This window comes from Hippocampus guttulatus, chromosome 1 (assembly GCF_054856545.1).
Source record: "Hippocampus guttulatus isolate MCC_2025c chromosome 1, RoL_Hgut_1.0, whole genome shotgun sequence".
In the NCBI taxonomy this organism is placed as follows: domain Eukaryota; kingdom Metazoa; phylum Chordata; class Actinopteri; order Syngnathiformes; family Syngnathidae; genus Hippocampus; species Hippocampus guttulatus.
In genome coordinates, this window is record NC_141261.1 from 6,789,806 (window position 1) to 6,813,369 (window position 23,564).

Sequence of the window (23,564 nt, forward strand, 5' to 3'; positions counted from 1 at the left end):
GAACTGAGAAAGTTTGTGAAAACCTGAAATAACTGGTGGATGGATTACTTTTTTAAGACCGAATGTCGCAGACAGAGCAGTGGCATTAGTAGTTAAACATGTCCTTCCTTTTTTTTTTTTTTTTTTTTTTAACAAAGGCCACACTTCCTTCCCTGAAACAACATCTGCCGCGAGAAGCACTGCTTCGTTTCACAGACTGTTTATTTTCCTGTCCCGGCTCCTTGTGCCACTTGCCAATCTCCTTGAAAAGATTGATATTTGTGTGCGCCTGAAAAGGTTTGTTTTGTTCTCCTTCCGCTTCTTCCTGTTTGTAGGCCACACGGAAACACACTCGAAGCGGTGTTGCCTGTGCACTTCTGCGGCACTTTGTTTTCACCCCAACTTCTCTTGCATCCTTTTCTACATTCAGCAGCCACATCAGAAACGGTATGATGGAATGCAGCGCAGTGCAGTGCATCCTACAACCACTATGCTAAACATATCATATACATACCATGAACCGTGCTGATTTAAAAAAAAAAAAGAGCATGATCATCTTTCTACAAGCAGAATTTCACATCCTGTGCTTCTATTGGAACGTATTAGATTGTGCAAGTGTACCTCCTGTTGTACAGTGGTGCAATGAAGTGAATGGTGACGCAGCACTGGGCGGTTTCACAACTTGTGTCCTCATCTGATCACCGGCGGTCGATAAAACAACGTGCGCCGATGATGAAAATCCATCTAGTGACATACTTCTTGAAATACACGCGATGCTTCTCCTCACGTGAGAACCACTTCTTGCTTTCTTCGTGGTATCTCCACGCCGATCATCTTATGGCCACATCGGTTCTTGTTTTAAGTGTGAAAATACTCAACAGCTTTTTAGGTTAGAGGAAATGGTGCAGGGTGAGAAAGCTACTGGATGTCATACAAAGCCAACATTTGTAACACGACAGAAGTATGTCATCCAAAACAAGGCAATACAACAAATCTGTCGAATCATTTGAACAAGTACCACCTAAGAAGCATGAAAATGCGAGTGGAGTTTGCACAGCCTGTCCACATAAACATCTGCGGTTTAGCCGCTGCTACCTAGTTGTGCAGCCACCGGATGAAAGCAGCAATCAACTATGTGTCATCTTTTCATCATGAACATTTGCAAGTTGGAATGATGACCTTTGACAATGTTTTCAATTTGCTTTCTATTTTATTGCGAGAACAATTTCCGTTTTTGAGTTGTTTTGGGACATGACCTTACTTGACATGAGTGTTTTGAATGCACCTGGTTCGTACTTGGCAGCCTTTATAAGCGCTCTACGAAGAGCTAAACGAGCTTATTTGCCTCCTGTGGGATTGCATCATCAGCAGTTTACCTTTCAAGCCTGCCACCCTTTTGGCTCGAGGCCGTCATGTGCAACCTCTCTCTTGAGTCCTTGCTGGCAGTTGGCAAGATGGAATTTGGGTCCCATCTGATCAGCTATTGTGAACAAACTGATAGATGTTGCTGCTATTTTCACTGGCGTAACAATACTTGCATAGTCTGCGAGCAATCAAATGTGAAAAAAGCTGACAAACAGGAACCAAGCCAAGAACCATTTGTTATTATATTATTGGGTATATATGACCTCTCAGGCGGCCCGGTGGTCCAGTGGTTAGCGCGTCGACCTCACAGTGCAGAGGTATCGGGTTCAATCCCAGCTCTGGCCTCCCTGTGTGGAGTTTGCATGTTCTCGCCGGGCCTGCGTGGGTTTTCTCCGGGTACTCCGGTTTCCTCCCACATTCCAAAACCATGCATGGCAGGCTGACTGAACACACTGAATTGTCGCTCCCGTGCCGCTTGCAACCTTACTTTGGCCGTTTCTGCCCATTACCATGGCAAACCAAGCCCAACACTAAAAGCAGACTTCACCCGCCCCGTTTGTACATACCGCTACTGTGCGGTCAAAAGCTCATCCTTGATTCATTTGGTGACATGATTTTTCATGTTCCACTTTGACCATCACAATGATGTAAGCAAACTACAATTATGGGTGTTGTGAGTACCCATTGGCTGAAGATGAGAGCTTTCCTTTTCTAATCAGGAGATTATACGTTAATGCATGACCCTCCACTAGAGCTCACTATTCACCAGTTATCTGATGTCCGAAAAAAACGCACAAAGGTCATCTGAGATGGCAGTAGGAGAGAGTAAACAGGGGCCATCAGCTGCGTCCTTTTGCCTCTCGGTATTGTTTATTAAAAAGTAATGAGCTCAACAACGTGTTCAGAGGGGAGAATCGAGTTACGGTGTTTTCTTCTCATGACTTCCGCAGCAAGCAGTTTAGCTACGGCCCACGTAAGAGATAGCATCTTCAGAATTCAGCTCATACCTTAATGTATTTTGTAATGTATATTAAGGGCTTTGCGGAATTGTCTTCTTGGAGAAAATTACATGAAGGTAGTGCTGGGCGAGATGGAAATACTTTTTTTTTCAGGTCGGACATGTTAGAGATCGCCAATTTTGTTTTGTTCTGTTTATGATTGTGCTCGCACTCAAATTATTTCAGCTTAGATGATCAAAGTATTGATTTCTGACACCTCACTTCGCATTTGTTTTTTACGTGCACACCCTGCTCCATCTACTGATGTCGGTGTCTGAGACAGGGTGGTGGAGGGAGAAAGCCAGAATATTCTCTCTAAACAAAACTGTGTGCTTTGTAATGGAACAATGACAACAGCCAACACAATCCTGGATGAGGGTGGCCAATAGAGTGAGAACTGGATTGAAAGGATTTCTTTGTTGCTCTGGCCCAACACCCTTCCTACTATAATCCATCCTGTGACCACATCTGTGCAGCACATTTCTTTGCAGGATATATATATTTTGGTTTTTAACTCGCTTTAACTTGTACCACTAGCACTTTACCTATTTTATTTGTTCATCTTTTGCTGTCTTCTAGCCCGCTATAGTCATCATCAGCCACCTCTTGTCTTATTTGGCACTGGGCACTCTCTCACTTGATTGAACTCTTCAGTGTGGACTTGTGACAAATTGCCATATGGGGAGAAAAAAAAAATTAGTGTACGCCTCAAGCGCAAAGTATTGTTGGTTCCTCCCCAAAATAACAGCCAATATCCCAACAACGGATTCCCTTTATCCCTGGTTTAATTAGAGAGGAGGCACCTCTGTGTTTTTGCATTCTATTTTGGTCTCCTCAGACATTATAATGAAATGTGTGATTATAAGTGTTGGCCTTCTTTAAGGAGAGGGAGCTACTGTAAGTAACACTTGCCAAAGTTGGCGTTGACTGCGAGTTCATTTTTATAGAGCGTTAAGTGTTATGTTGCATCAGACTTGAACTTGAAGCAGCAACATGTTACTTTTAACGTAAAAATTACAGCTTCAAAATTATTTGCATGCCGCAGTAGCTCGTGATAGGGATAAAGAGCATCTCTGCTGTTGCCATTGAGACCCAGATCACCTATTTGAGTGGCCAGTAAAGCCTTGTCTCCACCAGATGGGTCAATGAAGTTCGATGGGTACAATTGGTGATTTTTCTTTTCATGGTATTTTGTTTCCACGGTATCACAAGTCACTTAAGGTATATCATGTAAACTTTGGGCGGCACGGTGGTCGATTGGTTAGCACGTCCACTTCAGTGCGAGGTGCAGGGTTCGATTCCGGCCTTCCTATTGTGGAGTTTGCATGTTCTCCCAGTGCCTGCGTGGGTTTTCTCCGGACACTCGGGTTTTCTCCCACATTCCAAAAAAACATGCATTGCAGGTTGATGGAACACTCTAAACTGTCCCTAGATATGATTGCGAGAGCTAGCTGCCGGAATGAAAATGAACACGTAAATGTAATATTCTGCACATCGCCCTAGATTACGCAAACTGCTTTGATTTTTGCGGAGGGCTTTGGAATCAGCTGTAAATTCTCCGGTCGCAGAATCGCAAATTCCTAGGGGGACTGCTTTATTCTCCGTTGCCACTGTTGTACAGACTTGCTGATGACTATTTTAAATTATGATATTATGATTTTTTTTGGGGGGGGGGGGGCTGTGTGGAATCGATTACCAATTACAGCAAGTGCTTGCATGCATCAAATTGCATGAATACTGTATTTGCATGTTTCAGTTTAATCATTAACTATTAACTGTTCTTTTGATGGCGGTGCGGGCACCCGCAGCAGCTCCTCTTGTTGTCTGGTTGAGAGGGAAGAAATTTCATCTGTGCTGTATGTTCAGCGCATTTGACACTAAAGTTGTACTTGACTTGACTATTTTTGCCGTGGAAGGGATTTGCAAATCATCATATTGTTTTTATTTACATTTTACGCAGCATCCCAACTTCATTGGAATTGGGGTTTGTCGTACAGTGGCTTGGCAGTAATTTTATACCGGTACTTCACAATAGCTTGATGTGGGAAACTAGTCGGAAAAAAAAATCGTCAATTACTTTAAAGCTGTTGGTATTATACCTCTCATGCATTGTCAATCGGACCGTGGCGCTAGGTGTGGAGATTTCACGAAACTTTCAGACTTTCTTTGTGCAACTGTTGGCTAAATTCAGTGCCATCAGAACAGAATTGCAAGGCGGGGTTGTACTTTATGAGTGCAACACCATTCATTACATTGACAGGAAAAGGAAGGAAGATGAGGAAGGAGGTGGGCGCCGGTAAAATCTTCATTGGGTGGTTTTTGAATTGACGTCTCTCGCTTTATCCCTCTTCTTTTTTTCAGACGATGGTTGTCTGGAGTTGAGGTTGAAAGTCAGACGGGTGGAGGAGGTTTAAGACTGTCAGATAAGGGATAATGGCCAGAAGAATGGGGAAGCGATGGCAGAAGAAAGATTCACATCCCTCTTTTCTTTTTGCTGTCTTTGTCCACATGTCACAATTGCTTCTGGCACAGCATTCAAGCAGAAACGTGCACACCTTAACTGAACACCGGAGTGATCCTGTTATTTTCGTTCCTATTGGAAGCAATTGGACAGTGGAGCAGTTATTTAGGTTTCGGTCCTCGACATCCGCTTTCCGGTGGATGAACTCAATCTATAGAACAAATATGCGGTGTCAGAAGACAAGCAAAGTAACCAACCAAACAAACAAACAAACAAAAAAAAAACGCTGGTGTGTTTCCATGGCAGGAGTGCAATAAACATGACATCATAGCAGCGCGACACTGTTTAACCCACTGACGAATTCAACACAGATAACACGGCACAGTTTTGCCAATTTTAAATGAAACAGTGATTCGAAATGATGATTCGATTCATTTGACTGTCGATTAGTTGATTGGCGGATTAAGTTCTTTTCTGTTCATGGCGCCATCAAATGTGGAATTTTTTTTAATGCTTATGTGGCTTAATGTTGTTCAAAGACTTAATGCCTTACTAACCCTTTTAGGGACAACGATTACTACAGTGGACAGCTTATCATGTTATCAGGTTACAGGGTGTATGAAAGGGGTAAAGGGGAATGTCAGGTTTACAACACATTATTGTAAAGAACATTTTGGGGTTGACTTCCCTTTTAAATGGGCCCAGCTATCTTTTTCCAAGTTGACAATTTCTGTGTTCACATTTTGCAATTATCAACGAATAGAACCAAGACTTCTACATATAAACTTCAGGCATACAAAACGATTGCTGGACCCTTTCAATGCCATGCGTGTTCCCTTAAATGTAAAGTGAACAGTTTTGTCAAACACACTAAACAGATTTACCAGAATTTATTTTCTCCTTTCCAGGCATTTTTGCACAGAATCAGACAAACTGCAGACGACCAACAATGTCTCTCACCTGAACACGTCAAGGTAGGACTGACTTTTTTAAAACAACATGAATCTGGATTTTCTTCCACACTGAATGAATTTTTCCTGCTTTACCTTTCTTTCCCTCATCTGGATCCATCTGTTGGTCACTTCCTTCCTCCCTCTTTTGCTTTTCCTTTATCTCCCCATTCCTCTCTATCCTTTCCGTTTAAATCATCCCACTGTGTATAGATTCTGTTTTCCAACATTGAGGACATCCTGGAATTGCACAAAGAGGTGTTGTCCTCTGTGGAGGCCATCCTGCAGCCAGAACCCCAGCCCCATCATGCACTGGGACACGTGTTTCTCCAGTTTGTAAGTCCAATAATACAAAAATGCATCAACAGCAAAAACCTGGACATACAAAAAAAAAAAACACAAACATGTACACTTTTCACTCTTAACCACAATGCAGGAAAATGTTTTCTCCTTATTGGTATTCAACACCCAAATCAAGTTTTGTTCTGTAGATTGGAGCATGCACATGACTGACAATTCACAAGCAGTATAAATTTCCACTCGAAAACTGTGAATGTTAAATCTTTTCAGTCAGATTTTAGTCGGACCAAGGTAGAACCCTGGGCTGCAGCATTGGGGTAGTAAATAAATATTTACTATTTCCAGTCAAGAGCAAAGTTGATTAAAAATCAAAATGATGCAAAATACCATATTTTCTGCACTATAAGGTATACCTGGAAGCATTCAATTATCTCAAAAGACGATCGTGCGTCTTATAATCCGATGAGTCGATATATGGATCAAATATTTGAAATGTTCTGTGCAGCGCTTTGTTACAGTTGGAGCGGTTGTGAAAACTCCATATGAATAAAGCTGTATTGTATTGTATGGTATTCCCTTAAGCATAGCTCCAGCTAGTGGTGCATAATGCAACCCCAGCCACTATTGTCGCTTCTATCTATGCGCCTTATAATGCACGGCCTTATATATGAAAACCGTTTTAAAATAGGCCATTCATTGAAGGTGCGCCTTATACTCGGAAAGCGCCTTATAGTGCGGAAAATACAATAATTTACTGGTGGTTAACGCTGAGTTTGCACAGTTTATGGTCAGACCTAGCAAATGAAAAGGGGACTTTTTGTGTCCTTACTCAAAAGTCAAATGCCTTGAATGAATATGTCTGGTCAAGTCAGTCGGAGCAACTGTCTCACCGCCTATTACTTGCACACTTTAACCGCACGATAAAAACTTGCTGTGAATGTTACTCCCCTTGAACCAGACTGACCACCTTCTCACTGGAAAATATTCCTCTTTAACTGTTTTCTATATTACTTGTATTTAGCTTGATGCAGATTCACAATAGCACTCTTCAATTTGTGCTGTAAAGCTTTGAAAAGTTGGACAAGGTGATGTAACTGTAGTGTCATTTAAACTACATACAGTATGTTTGGAGTGTCTCCTTGGCTCTTTCTTTGTAAACATTCCACCCATCCACGCTGCTTTTCACCCCACCCACCACTACCACCGCTCCCCTCTGTTTGAACTCGCATGGCCTCTGGGGACAAACAAAGACGGGTCTGTGTCCTGGGAAGGAAGAGCTGCTGTGTCAGTCTGCGAGGGGACAATGCCTTTTCTTCTGGTCGCACTCCATCTCCAGCTCGCGCTCCCTCACTTTGTCATGCTTTGACCAACTATTTTCAAGTCGACTTTCACCGAGGCCTTTGAGTGTCGCAGCCGGGTGCTGTGCCACGGTCTGCCGCGGCCAACAGCATCCTTAAACAATCACGCTCAACCGCGATCACGGAAGAGCTGTGATAATTATGTTGACGCTCAGGGACATGAAATTTGTCATGTACAGTTTGGATAACTGGGACTTTACTACACGATGTATTTAAATTTGTTTGAGGACATTAATGGGACTGTGATGCAGTAGCTGTAATTTGTTTGGTCACTTTTTATAGTTGGTCCAGCATTTTTTCCACACATCAGCACTACGCGAACCCCCCCCCCCCCCCCCCCCCTCCTCCCCACACACAGCAACACAACTCCCTTCCGACATGAATATAAGCATGAGCCACCTTCTTCGTCCACCGCTAATACATAAATAGTGAGACCTCATGGGTCATATGAGAGGACATTTTGCCATTTGCCTGTTAATTAACCAAAGAAAGTCAATGCAAAATGTGCCTATGAATTCACATTTGATCACGATCCACAATATTTTTGCCAAAGCACTTTTTGCTTCACTGCCACTTAATAAATAGACAGCAGTGAGTCTAGCTTCCATCCTTCATAAGGGTTATGCGACAGGCGCGCCAGCGCAGGATTTGGAACAATAATGATTAAAATGCAATTTAAAGTAATTAAAATATAATGTATTAAAAAAAAAAGCAACACTTGGTTCAGATCACTGTGATGTCATCACTGATGCCATTCACAGGCCTCAGGAAGCATATTTTAACAGTATCAGGGAATTGCTATGTTGTGCTGTGATGAATGAGTGTGAATGTCTTTTTCAAATTTTTGCGATTCTGCAATGGCATTTGGAATTTATATCAATAGTCATATATCCCAAACAACTCGGCAATCGCTTGTTGCACAAAGGGACTTTCATTGTAAGTGTCTGTTGATGACTCCTTCAAGTGGCTCATCAGATAAGACCTTCACACATGTGCCTGAGACGTCAAGGCCGTTCCGTCTGTCAGGGTGGAAAATTGATTACGGGAGTCTTTTTCCATCACAGCGTGGTCGGACCGGGCCACAGAAAGGTCAGACTGTGGATGAGCGAGCAGGAGGTACTTGGATTTGGAACTGAATTTGCTGGAAAAAGAAAAGTGTGACTACGGTAAATATGATGGAATAAAGATGGATGACTGAAGGCAGTATTTAATACTGATTTTTGTGAGAGATACTGAGTCAAAGCAATCAATCAAAACCTATGAATTGATAGTCTGTATATAGTAATTCATTTTGTAATGTAAAATTGCACCATGTCAAAAAAGAAAAATCCAACTTGGACCATATATGATGTTATTTAATACGTATTTTCTGTGTAAGTACATTTTAAAAGTTAGAAGTTGATTCATAGTTGCAATCATTCACATAGTTCAAATGCCTTTCAACAGACAGACATGGCAACCTCTGCATAAATCAATCAACCAGTCCCTGCAGGGATCAATAAAGTCTTCAGATTCACATTACACAGTTTAACTTGATTTCACGAGAATTAACAGTGAAGAAATACATCGATGTCTTATGTTTACTTATTGGTGAGCCCATTTGAAAACATCAACATCATTTCAACTCAAGTCCTGGATAAATTTGAATAAACTAGTAGACATTATTTAAGGAGCTTTGCGAAATGCATTTTTTTTTTCTTGCAAACTAAAATATTTTCAGCAACATGACTTTGTGGGACAACCCGGCTGGCAACACTCTCCCCAAAAAAGTAAAATGCTATGAATATTTCTGCTGTATTTTGCTTTAGAGACACAACATACAGTACATCATCTAACACACTTCATATATCTGACGTATGTGACCGGTATTTAATATGAAAAGGCTCAAATGCATCACAAACACATTCGCGGTCATGATGTTGGCATGGGGCGTAAAGTTTAGGTGTTGTCCATTGGAGGTATTGCACTTCTCCTCACGCAGCCCCTTTGTAGCCGCGTATCCATTCCACTTCCTTTCACAGCCCATGACCTTCGGCAATGATAGCTCTCAGCCAATTGGTCGGCCCCGTCTGGCACCCTCAGGTCGTAGCCCTTGACCCCAGAACCGAGGTCAACACCATGACTGGGATTTGATTAACCTCTCACATTGTTCCATAAAAGCAACTGCCAATCACGGCTGATCATGACTATTCAAAGGCTGAGCTATTCGTCGAGGAAGCGTTGTTACCGACTGGGCTTAATTTACTACAAAGTTCCTTGAGATGCCTCAAATACTGGTCTTGGAGTCAAGAAATCACAGTTCAAAGACTCTGCCCTTAGGGTAACTCCACCTCTCTGCAGTCCAAAAAGTAATTGCAATGCTGGATGAGAAATCAGAGGCGTCAATATTTGCACAATCTGGGCGTCTCTTCAGCGAGTCCTCCAACACTCACGTCATTATGTGTTCTGAACTACAGCCATTATGCTTTCACTTCTCGGAGCGTGACACAAACCTCTCATCAAGCTTTAGGAATAACATTCCAGGGAAGAAGAATATAAATAAGTCTTTATGTTTATCAAAGAGCTGGGGAGCTATTCTGGGCACAAGTGGATATCTTTCACTGTTGTCCTGATGTTTAAGTTCAACTCCGTGAATGGAAGAACCCTGCTTTACGTGGATTTGATGTGAAGGACAACCTGAAGGACAGAAAAATACTTCAGGTTGGGCAATTGCAGATTGAGTGATGTCACAGTTGATTTGGGAAATACCACTTGTATGACTTTCCATGCTTTATTATTATTATTATTTTTTTTTAGGTTTCATAGCTGAAGTAACATACATTACAGTGGAACCGCTAAATTCATAACTGCCACACTCTTTCCTGAGGTGATTTAAAAATGCGCCTCTATCTTCCTGCCAAATGCCACTCGGTGCCCATTGGATCGTTTTCTTACCTCTGTCCTAACTGTAGAGTGGGTAATCGTATAATACATATTTCGAGGCATGTGTTTCAAAATTTAACTAAAGGAACTTTTGGCATTTCCTGTCAGGGGTCGTCGCCACAGAGAGTTGCTTGCATGATTATGATATATATATATTTTTTTGGGGCATAGTTTTCATGCTGAATGCCGAGACTTGTGGCTAGGTAGTGGAGCACTGACCGGGAATCGTGCACCACTACACTGCCAGTACATATTTACAAATCTACCTAAAGTTCGATGAAACTCCACATTGTATGACCTCAGCGCCCTCTTTCCACTGCCTTAACTCATTCAGTACCAGCCAATTCTAGACCAAGTCTGAAAAGACGTTTGAAAACGTCTTTGGGAGTGAATGAGTTAATGGCTTAATAATGATAGTTATTTATTTGAAGCCCATGTGTTGGGAAAGTTTCAGCGAAGATGCGTAGAACAGCAGTTGTTGTTTAGACGTCTCTTACGAGGCTCATCAGATTCACGCATTGACCACAACCATCGCCTCATGTTGTACATGGTATCGCATTGTGACGACGGTAGCTAAGTGAAGGCACATAAGAAGGGCTCACAACAGAAGGCAGATACGTTTCAGGCTCAATTGCGGCCTTCATGGTGTCTATGCATTGCAGGTCTAATGCTAACTACGTGAATAATGTATGACAAACGACTATACAGGATTTCCAGAGGCCAATGTATCAGTTTACAAACGGGACATAAATAGAAGTTTCTGAAAGGTATCAGTCTTCAGTCTATGGGTTCTTTGAGTGCACGTGTTTGAAAAACAATAAGGCACCCACAGCAGTTGACAATACACTGGACTTGTCATTATTAACAAGCGGCAAAAAGATTTAATATCTGTCATCCCTATTGTGTTTTTTTTTTCTGTTTGGCAGAGGGAGAGATTCTCCGTGTATGGCGAGTACTGTAGCAACCATGAGAAGGCTTTGCGGCTCCTCATGGAGCTAAACAAGATACCCCACATCAGGACCTTCCTCCTGGTAAGAAGACAGTTTGGCCTTTTTCATTGCCATTGTTGTACGACTGCACATCCCCCCGATTGCTTTTGTACTTTATCGTACTGAAAAACTGCTCACCACTTTCTGGCTTCGGAACTCCTTCCTCCTTTATTGTGCGTGTCTTTATGTACCGGACATTTTTTATGAGTCCGATATGTTCCTTCATGGTGCTTGTCCTTACATTTGACTTAATTTGCTCCCACCTACTGCCATCATCATATGTCTCACTGAATTTCCCAGTGACATATTTCTTTTAATGTCATTTCCCTCCCTCCTCTTTCTTTTTTCCTCTCATCATGTCAAATCCATTTCCATGTTTTAACACTTGCATAAAGAGGCCGAGACCATAAAAGGGTCATCTGGGTTCTTCCTGCCTGGACAGGATGCAATGGCTCTCAAGGTCACTTTTGTGTGACACTCTTGTAAGTGTTTCCGCTGCCTGCTGTTTCCATGTTTTGACACCCCAAACGTTGGGCCCCAGACAATATGCTCAGTGGTGACCAGGATTTGCGGAGGAAATTTTTTAACAGACTTGAAGGGGCTGGGGGTGGGGGGGACGGTCAGCCAGCTGCGTATAGCTGGCAGCCTTGTTGGGATTGGCGGAATGATCCGCTGTACATGACTTTGTTGCCACCAGATGTTTGCTCCCGTGACTTTCTTCTGACCCGTAGGTCTATAAACGGCAGGATCAGAGTAACAATGTTGGTGTTGACTTTTGACTTACTGTTCAGTCTTCACTGTGCATAACCGGTCCTCCATTTATAATAATTATAATAATAATAATAATAATACATTTTATTTATAAGCTTTATGTGTATAAAATTCTGTTTATGTACCATACTAAGTTCGGATAATGCCATCGGCTTGGTCTCGAAACCTTCAGGAAAAACCCTGAACCATTGTCACTAAAAATACAAAGTCTGTCCAAGTGATATAATTTGGTATTTGACCTTTTTTTTTTTTTTTTGATAAAGATATGTAGGCGCAACAACATTCGGGTTTCTAACAGCCCTAATGTTATGTCTTGTGACGGGTCAACAGCTCCGTTCAGAACATCAACAATTTACCAGCTGGATGCTTTTCTGTGACGTCTTTTCCAAAAGAAGGATGTATAATCTCAACTGGAATTCATGTCAAAGCAATAATGGTCCAGTGTTGTTATCAAAGTGAAGTTCGAGTGTTTTTTGTTTTACAGTGTTTCACTTAAGGCATTTGGAAGCTTCTATAGACGTTAAATGTGTCATGTAAAAATGTTCAACTGATTTTGGGCGAGACACACGGTGTACACCCTCGACTGGTTGAAAGCCAATCAAAGGACACATATAGAGAAGCAAACATTCATCCTCACGTTCCAAGGTTGGGAAGATTTGGAGCCTTCAATGAGCTCCACAAGCAGAGGCAGAGCATGCAAACTACACACTGGAAAGCCGGAGTCGAGATTAAAGCCCAAAGTGACGCTGGTGGGATACTGCAGTGTTTAAATTTTCCTTCTCTGAATGTGACCATTTTCATGCTCATTGGTTTACACAGAGAAGGAAGCCTCTGGAATTCCATATAAAAAAATGAAGTGTTAATTACTTTGGAGGTGGAGAAGAGTAGATAAAAGCAAAAAAAAACAACCCCTAAACAAAACAAAAAAAGGAGGTCAGCCTGAAGAACCGAGGGAGAACTGGCGGAGTTCTAGCTTTAAAATAGCAGATTATAAATAAGTAGAAAAAAAGAGCGCCTGATTGGATTTAGAAAGTGGGGTGCTGGAAAAAGATGGATTGGGGGGATTCTATAGTCTGTTTTTAAGAGGTATATTTCCTCCGAAATATGATGCACAACCACCTGTTGAAATCAGTTTGCTTCAATTCAGTGCTTATATGTACCAATTGATCTCTTTTCATCAAGACCAAGGTCCATGTATCAAAGAGACTCAACAGAACTTTACATGAACAAGTTCTTTGCGGAAGTAACATTCAAAATCTTTAACAGAACTAATTTGTTGCGTGGCCAAATGCTTCGATCAATGGGATCAAGCATATTTGGGCAAGACAAGCGATGCTCAATAACATCAATATTTGAAGCAATAATGACAGTAGTTGCTGAGGTTTAACATTGGCTGATCTCCAATTTGTTCAGTTTAATAACCTATTCATCCCATAGAAATGATACATTTCTGACTTATTCTTGATTTATTGATCACTCAATTTACCTTACGGTACTGATTACTTTTATTATTGTTTCGGTTCTCTCACCATCTCTGACGGAGATGGTTGTGAAAAACAGAGCAGCTTGGTGCATCCTGGGAAATCCCCAAGCAGTCGAGGCCTGTGGCAGGATAACAAAGTGAAGATTCAGGGAAAGCGTGATCCAGCCTTAACCACAGTATAAGCTTTACCAAAATAGAAGCTTTTAAGGCTCTTCTTAAATATAGAAAGGGTGTCTGCCCCACCAGACTGAACTGGGCAGAGCCTGGAAGATGTCTCCGCAGGAGAGGAGCCTAATTTCTTATTTTGCTTTTGAAGATTCTGAGAGCTACAAGTAGAGGTGGTCTTTGGGGGATCCAAGACTCCGGGATGGTTCAAAGACACTATGGGCTCAATGAAAACACACGAAGAGAGATTTGACTTATTCATGTCTATGTTTGTCTATATGAGCTCTCGGTTTGGTTGGCATCCAGTCCACGGTGTACTCTTCCTCTTGCCTGAAATCAGCTGGGATTGACTCCAGCAACACCCACAACCCTAGCAAGGATAAGTGGCATAGAAAATGCGGAATACTATACAACACGCACACATGCGCGCACACACCTGTGTATAATGCATATAGTGGCAATACAGCGGATTTTGCAAAATGACTTTTTTCTAGTGAATGATAAGAATAAATTTTAGTCTCCAGATTCTTGTGGTTGAGAATCATAAATGCGTCCTTAAAAGCGAAGTTAGTGCATTTTATTGTAAGTTGACAAATGGTCATGTGATGTCGCAGCTCAAAACTGTGACGGAAGAAGATCTGAAAGTGCGAAATGAAAGTTTGAATTTCTGAGGAAAAGTGACAGGATGTTATCATTTAGTAACATTTTTTTAACCCAAAATTGAGGTTTGCAAGAACACAAGTAATGATAATAATGCCTAGATACTGTGTTTTAACAACAGAAGCAGGATCCACTCGCCACACCTCGGTATGGTTGAAATGTAAAAACAATTTTTTTTTTGAAACAAAAATGTTGCATGACACATTCCATTTCATTGATAACAAAAACTTTAGTCTCGCATTGACATACTTTATACCGAGGTCATGGCTTGCTCTGTATAAAGATGTAACAATTTGTATATTTAAAAAAAAAGATATTCCAAAAATGTGCCGCACCCCGAACGGATTTCAACCCTGCGACTGGAGATGTTGCATATCTTCTAATGCCGCAGGACACTGTTTTGAATTGATATCAAAACAATTAACAGAGGTCAGTACTGCAAGAACAGAACAAAAATGCAAACAAATGCCGCACTGAAGACTACCACCAAAGACTTTTGCAACTGAAATAAAATGAGGAGCCACAATTTTGCAAACAGGAACTTTTGAAATAACGTATAAGAAATAACGTAACAGGCACATCCTAGATTTTGATGATGGAAGTATCCCTGTCATGCAAATTCATTGATAAAAGGATTCATTCAAGAAAAAAAAACAACAACAACAGGAATGAGCAATAGAATTCCAAATCATGAACCAAGTAAGGATGTCATTCTGAATCGTACTCAAAATGAAAGTGAAAAAGAATGCAGGGTGATGCTACTTCTGCCAAATTCCCCAACTAATATTGCCACCAGCACAACAACAGACCTCCAGGCCTGAGACTTTCTGCTTATTAAAATTCTTCCTTTCGGTTCAAAGTATGAATGCTGCACAGTGTCGCGTCATGTTAATTGCACGTTCTTTTGGATGTGTTTTTGTGTGGCTTTGCCTCTCCTTCAGCACTGTATGCTACTGGGAGGGAAAAAGAGCACAGATATTCCATTGGAGGGCTATCTTCTCACTCCCATTCAGAGGATCTGCAAGTATCCGCTGCTGCTGAAGGTAAAAAACGAAACGCAGCCTAGATTGTTAAATGTGTTTAAATAAAATAATTTTTTTAAAACACTACCAGACACATGTTTTTATATAAACTGCTTAGACATTTTTAAGGTTTTATTCAACTTGTCAATGCTAGCTGTTCAATAATTAGAATGTCTCTGAGGAAGGTCATAATAATGCCTTGAGACCTTGATAGGTACTCTGTTCACAAAAAAAAATAAATAAATCTCTGTTAGCATCTGGCCCAATTTGACTGTGTGCAACGATTTGACCAGATTTTTAAAATAACAGCTCTTTATAGGGCAACGAACCATATTTGGTAACTTGAATTATAAAGTAGATGTAAATGCCCACTGTGTGTGTGTGTGTGTGTGTGTGTGTGTGTGTGTGTGTGTGTGTGTGTGTGTGTGTGTGTGTGTTGGGCGGGGTCCTTAAAAGACATTTTTAACGTACTGCCACAATGTCAATAAAAATACTAAATTGCTTCCTAAAAAAGATGATGATGCTAATAGGCTAACAAAATGCGACACGATTTGGACCGTGGTGCCAGTGATTTGTTTTTACACTAAGATAAACCATCACTTACTGCACCGTACAATCCATTGTTACATGTTATTTCGCTGATTTAAGATGGCATTTGTTTCACGGTGTACTGCGGCACAACATGCTATCAGGTTATAGGGTGCATGGAAGGGTTCAAAAATCCAAGTGCTAACTATAATGATGGATATTTTAATATTTCATAAAAGCTATCCAGTCTTATGTGAGAATTTTGTAAGCTTAGAAGAATTGAAGTCAAACCAACTTACAGTATGTCCAAACTTGCTGATGGCAAATCAGAAATGGAAGATCTCAATACGATTGACTGTGGTAGCTCTTAAAATACTAATTGAAGCGTAGGATGTAATTATTGATTTCAGGTGACAAATACTGCAAGTCTTGGTTCTCAAGCTCTCCCCGTTTGTCTACCACAGGAGCTACTGAAGCGGACCCCGAAGAAGCATGCTGACTATCCTGCTGTAGAGGAGGCTCTGCAGGCCATGAAGGCTGTCTGCTCCAATATCAATGAGACGAAGCGGCAGATGGAGAAACTGGAGGCCCTGGAACAGCTGCAGTCTCACATTGAAGGCTGGGAGGTGAGAACAAGGACAGAGTGACAGCAGAGTGAGGCCTGAGTGAGAGCGTGACGATCGTAATCACGTTGGGAAATATATGGGGAAGGCGGAGGAAATGGAGAACATTCCCTTTTGTAAGCTTCCGCTTTGTCATATTCTTATTTAAAACATTCAACACTCACTTTTCGCTAAATGACATCGATTTAGGGTTAACCAATATCACTGCACGTTGAGCTGCAATTTACACTGTCTTTGAAGGCCACGGCAGCCTTGTTTCACAACTGGATGGCCGTGAGACAACATAGGGTGGGGGTGGGGGTGGCATGGGTAAACGTCAGAGGCTGTGATTGCTGCGGATTCCCGTCGCGATTTATAAACTGTCCAAAAATTAGCCATGGCAGTCGCCGTGCAGATGTCAAACAGAGTTGGCCGTATCAAAAGGGGGTGAAGGCAAAATCAACCTATCAAAACGCATCACATCAAAACGTTAGAGGCGGTCCGTCGCAGGAAGGGAAGCATATACATTTGCACGGCATCTCACACTCTCCCCCCTGACAAATTTTCTCCATAAGCCATGTGAAGTAACTTGAATCTAGAGGGGGGAAAAAAATAAGGCCATAATCCTACGTTTCAAGCAAACAAGCCAACCATGGCCGCCAAGAGCATATTTTATACTGTACACTGCCTTACTGACTTGGCTCGACGCACTAGTGAGGCTACCTAGTTTGCCAAGTTTGCTGAGCAGATACCATGTGGGTGACAGCCAAATACTGAAAAGTACAGTAAATACTGGACACGTTGGTTCTCCTCTACTGTTATCTCATTGTATTCAGTGGGTAAGTGTAAGTTTCGCAGATTCGAGGCATGCAATTCTGAAGTGGAAACCTACCACCCCAAACGGAGGTGAAAAAAAAGCTAAGCTGCAGTGGGAAAGCAATATGACAAGCCCAACCTCTTATTGACTCATGAATCTTTTTTTTTTTTGTCTCAATATTTTTGTCACTGATTGGTTATAAAAGAAGGGAGACAGCTTGATGCTAAACCAGAGGTGTCAAACTCATTTTTGTCGCGGGCCACATTGTAGTTACGGTTTGCCTTAGAGGGCTGTTATGAATTTTGGGAAACCATATAAATGTTTAATCACCTCCACATATTGCATACAAAGCGCACAACAAATTGATGAATAACTATTTTTAAAATCAGAAGTCAAGAATAATGAATGTTATTGTGTAATACATATGACAATCTGAAATTTTGGTTCAGACTTTAGCAAGCATCATGGAATTTGACATGCTTGATTTGCTTTCGCGGCCGCAAAAAAGGATGTGGCGGGCCAGATCTGGCCCCTGGGCCTTGACTTTGACACCTGTGTGCTAAACCATATCATTGTTTGAGCTTGGACTGTTACAACATAGGAACAAAACACACCCATCTTCTAACAGGACTGCGCAAAATTTACATAGAGGTTGAGGTGGGGGTGCAGAATTGCATTTTGAGGGTGAGAACTACTGTATTTAACACAGCAAAATCCTATTTTGCATACAATTGTGTATGTGTTGGCAAAAATGTTCCAAATGTATGTCTGATTACACTCCACATGGAAGGAAGCTTATCGTGAAACCCTATTTATGCAAAATCAAGCTCTGGACAGATTTCTTTTCATACCATCCTGCAAGAGGCCCACCAATGTTTTAAGAAGCTTTCCATCAAGACTGGACGGGGAAAAAGAAAAATGGTAATTGACCAAACATTTACATATAGTGCATCAAAATGTAAATACTGTCATAGTTTTTAACCACAGCAACCTCCAGTAAATCATCCAGCATATTTGCTATCTATCCTAAAGAGTTAATTGCCACCAGAGCCAGCACCCTGCAGCAGGGGCACGGATGGGGCTTGGGAGCCGAATGAAGGGTCCAGTGCATTTTTCACGCCTCCCTCACCCACCACAACAGAGGCCTTGTCTTAGGAGGCACCACAGGAACAATCCACCTACACAGGGTGCCAAGGGGGATGCCAACAGGCATTCTGCCCAATCAGAAGAGATGGAGGATGCTGAGCTTTCGTCTTACCAGCCCTTGTGGTTGGAGGGAGGGGGGGGGGCTTCTATGAGGGGACCTTTGGAGGGAAGAGAGGCCCAAAAAAAAAAAAAAACCCCGGAAAGGATGGACCCTGGGAGTGGGCCTCACTAGTACATCTAGCGATTTGCTTGCCAAAACCAAACCACCATCTTGAATTTCCCCTCCACAAAAATGTCAACATTTGACCGTGGTCATAGTTGAGCAGAAAACATCAGAAAACCTAGATACTGCTCTGTAAAGAGGGTCATGTCAATAAATACTACGGATCTTATAAAATACTTTAGATCCTTATGCTGATTAAAAAAAAAGTTGTTATCCCGTTGCCTTTTTCTTGATGTTCCTTGTAGTTCGTTTAATCCCCAACGATTGTATTTATCTCACTGATATTGCGTGAGAATGCTTCTAGGGTGCGCTCAAGATAAAATTGCAGGTAAAATGAGGATCGTATACAACAGAGTCGTACTGTTTACCAGTCAAATTGTTCAGAAATGCTGACAAAGGGTTTTGAAAAAAATTTGTCGGACTAGGGCTGGCAAACATTCACTTGGTACCCTTTCACGTAATGTTTCTTTACGAAGTGACATCACCAACAGCTTGTTCGATAGTCATATAGTCTACTTGTTTTTGTTGTTGGTTTTTTTTAACTTTCAAGGTTGCAGAATTTGTGTAAATGCCCGATTCCTAGTATTAACACAATACAAAGAAAAAATTTTCATTGCCCAAATAGCATTTACGTAAATACTCCACTCTGTCACACAATAGCATCAGCACGCAACAGCATCAAATGGAGAATATTATCTTGTGTTTGAATACAGGCATTGTTATCTTATGCCTCTTAGCAACAGGCTAATATACTCCGAAAGACGCCCACTCACACCCAATCCCTAACTGCATTAGTCTCATTCTTGTTTTCCTCTCTCAGTAGAATCTTTAGGCTGTTCACCTGCAGCCTTAATGGAAGACCAATCTGCTCGTACCCGATCGGGCCCAGATAAATTACACACAAATGCACGCACAGGCATGCACATACACACTCACCCGGCTTAACACGGTGCAGTTAACGTGAGGTTAAATCGAATTGGCCTCCGATACAAAATCCGATGCTGAGCTTCAGACAACTTTCTCGTTGTCTTTATACTTGTGACTGATGACCTTCCATCATAAAAAACATCCCCATGGGACTCAATAATGGACACTTGAGTGCGGGTGTGGCTGGTTAAGGGGGGTTTCCGCAGAGCCGAAATTTGAAAGACCACAGTGTGGTTTGAATTTGATGTATATACGTATGCTTGTGCCTGGGGTGGTGTCTGCACATGGGTGTATTTAGTTCCGGATGATTAAGAGTGGAACGAGCTGTTTCACGATGCTTAAAGAGACCTGATCATCTTTCAATTTCAGTAGGTCCTGTATTGTCCTGTATGCTCTGCTGATATTTGCTAGCACCAATGGCGCATACATAATCGTATTGCTGACGCTAGTTTTTTTTTTTTTTTGTTGCGCAAAATAAGATGAGTGCAAGCGCTTGACCCAGCATTTTCGCCATGAACAAAATTTTGCTTGGTAATGAAAAGATGAGTCATCTGATCGTACCCATTTTTAAATACAACTTAAATACCAATTGAAAATAAATGCGTAATACTTTTATGTGAACGGATGTACTGGTATATTTAGTGTACATCCTAAGTTCAGAATTGATGCTTCAGGCTCCACCCCCTCTTTCCCTCCTAGATGGGATTTCCATTTCCCATAGGAGAATGTAGAGCAAGGTAAACTCCATCTAATGCTATGTTTAGTGCTTTCCTTCCATTACTGCTGCGGCCTGATGACCACATTTACATTAAGTGCAGGGTCGGTCAGGAGCATGGGTGAAATATTCGGGATCTTCGAGTGGATTACTACCCACATACAACAATGCACACACCCAATGCATGCGTTTTAAAATGACCCAATTAAAAATGGCGGTGTTGTTTTGCATCATCAATTAAAACAAGGTGTTTGGGCGCAAGATGAATTTCATTCTTTTTTCCTTTTTTTCCTTATCCTTTCAGGGCACTAACTTGACGGATATCTGCACAGAATTACTGCTTCATGGAAATCTCCTGAAGATCTCAGCGGGCAATATTCAAGAGCGAGTCTTCTTCCTCTTTGATAATCTTTTGGTCTACTGTAAGAGGAAGTCCAGGTGAGGAGGAATTGGTGCTTGGAGAACATGATTGATGAGCATTTAGAGAATAGTTTAGGAGGTTACTATACATTGCCTGTTTAACTGGGGGGGGGGGGGTGTATATATATACAGTGTATATATATATATATATATATATATATATATATATATAAATTTCCATTTTTCTGTGCCGGATGCAGGATGTGCATGCTTCATGTTTGTGTGTGTTTGTATGAATGTGCAAGTGTTGCAGACGCTGTTTCACTGCCACTGGCGGATGTTTTCCATGCTGAGTGTAACCACACCGCTGTCTCATTTCCTAGGGTTTCTGGAAAAAAGTCCACCAAGAGGACCAAGTCTATCAACGGTCCCCTCTATGTGTTCAGGGGCAGAATCAACACGGAGGTGATGGAGGTGGAAAACGTGGAAGATGGAACAGGTTCGTGTTTACACAGCAATATTAACTTTTAGGGACTCGCTCTCTCAGTGCAGAACAGTTATGGAAATTTCTCTTTGCATTAAAGCACTTCATTAAATGGCTGTCATAGAACAAGTGATATCGCTGACAAAAGTAGAATGGCAGTGGAGCGAAGTCCTCTGCCAAGGCTAAACAAACCAGATTTGCGTCGCTGCATATTGAATACTTTCAGAAACACGCTTCCTGAAAATGTAGATGTTCTTTCTTCCCCTTTCTAGTTCCTTTTCAAGAAATTTGGAAATGTACCTCTTGTGAATTCAGTGTCATTCAGAATAAAAACCTTCTTTATCACATGATCCAACTTTGAGAAACATCGATCAAAATCAAGCTGATGTCTATAGTTGCGAGACTAATAAAGGTTTTCTTATCTTATCTTATCTTATAGTTCACATCATGTTTTGGATAATTGCACTTAGATTATGCTGTGATGAAAAAACAAACAAACAAACAAACTTGTCTCGATTGAAAACAGTGTGTGATAGGATACCTGTAATGCCTTGCTGAACTTGGGAAGAAGTGAAAAGACAATTACACAAATCCGGGCAGGATCAGTGGCACTGTGCTTGTCACATGATCAAACTATGGAAATTCAGGCTGGCTGCATTTTGGAGCTTTGGTTATTTTTAAATTTGCCATGTGTCTTCATTTGCTGTCTTGTTTTAGGAATTTGGTCTTTCAGGACTAAATAGATACGACAACGTTTATCCGAATCTGAAACTCGCTGACGTTTTGGGTGGGGTGTTGTCGTTGCGCCGAGTTTCAAAGAGGATGTAGCGCACATCCTCATGTAGAATATCACCTTTTTGAGGTCCAATATTCCGTTAAAGGTGTGGCTACAACCGAGAGGTACAAAAGATACCTCAACTTCAGCAAGAAACTTGCACTCTGGTTAATGCCGCGTGCCAACGCCTCGTCTGTGGGCTGGATGTGGTTCAGCTCTTAGTGCGATTCAGCCCGACACTGTTGTGAAAAATATGTCTCGAAACACCTTCTTCCTCTCTTTCACGTGTTTCCTCTTTCTTTCTTTTTTTTTTTTTTTGTTCATCTGTATGCTGCGAGAATACCGCAAAAACACAAACATAAGTGTTTTTATCACAAGAGTGTTTAGACTGTCGGTGCAATCTCATTTACCAAGATATTAACTGTGTACGTTTCTCGTCTTAATATGTCACGCATAACCAACTCCAGAGTGGAACGAGATAAGAACAGCTAAGTTTTAGCTTCTAAGGCAAAAGTTAAAAATGTCCCCAAGGTCTCCTAAACCTGACCAGATGTCGGTGTTTCTATTGATTTCACCAGAAGCAAAAACACTCCCCCAGTTTAACGTTTTCTTCTCCTAATACACACTTGGGATACTCCTCGTTGGCCTTCAAGTACCGGTATTTATTTGATCTTTGGCCACAAGGCTAATGTAGCCCTTGACTTGAGGACAGTCGTTATTTAGGTGCTGCTCACCTCCAGCTCGGTGGATGATACAAAACACGTTCGATTTTTGCTGAGTCTGACAAAAGGTGGTACCTCTACTTACGAAATTATTTGGTTCTGGAAGAAATTTCTGAACTACAACATTTTGTAAGTAGAGACGCATTTTCCATGTAAATGCCCTAATTCTTTCCAAGCCCTGCCAAAATTCTGACATAAATCTTTTATGAAGCATAAAAATGCATCAAAATATGTCACAAATATTTGTGACATATTTCCTCTCTCTGGAATGACCTCCCACTGAACATTCGGCAAGCCTCCTCGCTGCCCATCTTCAAAACCCTCCTCAAAACTCACTTGTATTCTTTGGCATTCGACTCAGCATGACTTAGATTTGTTCTTGGTTTTACTGTTTGGTGCTTTCTACCGCCTTTATTACCGATTTGTCTTACTGTTTATTGTGCATGTTAAATTGCTCCATGTACAGCACTTTGTATGCAGCGATGGCTGTTTGAAAGTGCTCTATAAATACTGTTGACTTGACTTGACAAATACGTGCTACAATTAAATTATTGCACAATAAATGAGAAGTGCGCATTATGTAAAAAACAAAGAATACAGTAAGGAATAAAAATGATGGTCATTTAACTTTAAACTGCGTCCTCATCGTTTTTTGCCCTCTTTAGTTCATGTTCTCTCTCAGAAGTGTTTTTTGCCTGCCGTTTTGGAAAGAACTGATCCAAGGACGTTTGCTTTTGTCAGCTTTTAACAATCCTTCGAAAATGTCCAAGGCAGACATCAGCATAGGGAGCGACCACCGGACTGTTGAACACTTTTTCTGGGTGATTCACATTTACGTAAAA

General features: G+C 41.4%; 1 protein-coding gene across 2 annotated transcripts in view; it reads left to right on the forward strand.

Annotated features, from left to right (window-relative positions):
• prex1 (phosphatidylinositol-3,4,5-trisphosphate-dependent Rac exchange factor 1) overlaps positions 1-23,564 on the forward strand; it is an 83,128-nt gene that overhangs the window by 11,872 nt on the left and 47,692 nt on the right. For both annotated transcript variants that reach the window (XM_086106731.1, XM_086106740.1), the window contains exons 2-8: positions 5,712-5,777; positions 5,967-6,089; positions 11,260-11,364; positions 15,343-15,444; positions 16,416-16,577; positions 20,686-20,819; positions 21,125-21,240. In XM_086106731.1, coding sequence (XP_085962857.1) covers positions 5,712-5,777; positions 5,967-6,089; positions 11,260-11,364; positions 15,343-15,444; positions 16,416-16,577; positions 20,686-20,819; positions 21,125-21,240 — 808 coding nt within the window. The remainder of the gene's footprint in view (positions 1-5,711; positions 5,778-5,966; positions 6,090-11,259; positions 11,365-15,342; positions 15,445-16,415; positions 16,578-20,685; positions 20,820-21,124; positions 21,241-23,564) is intronic.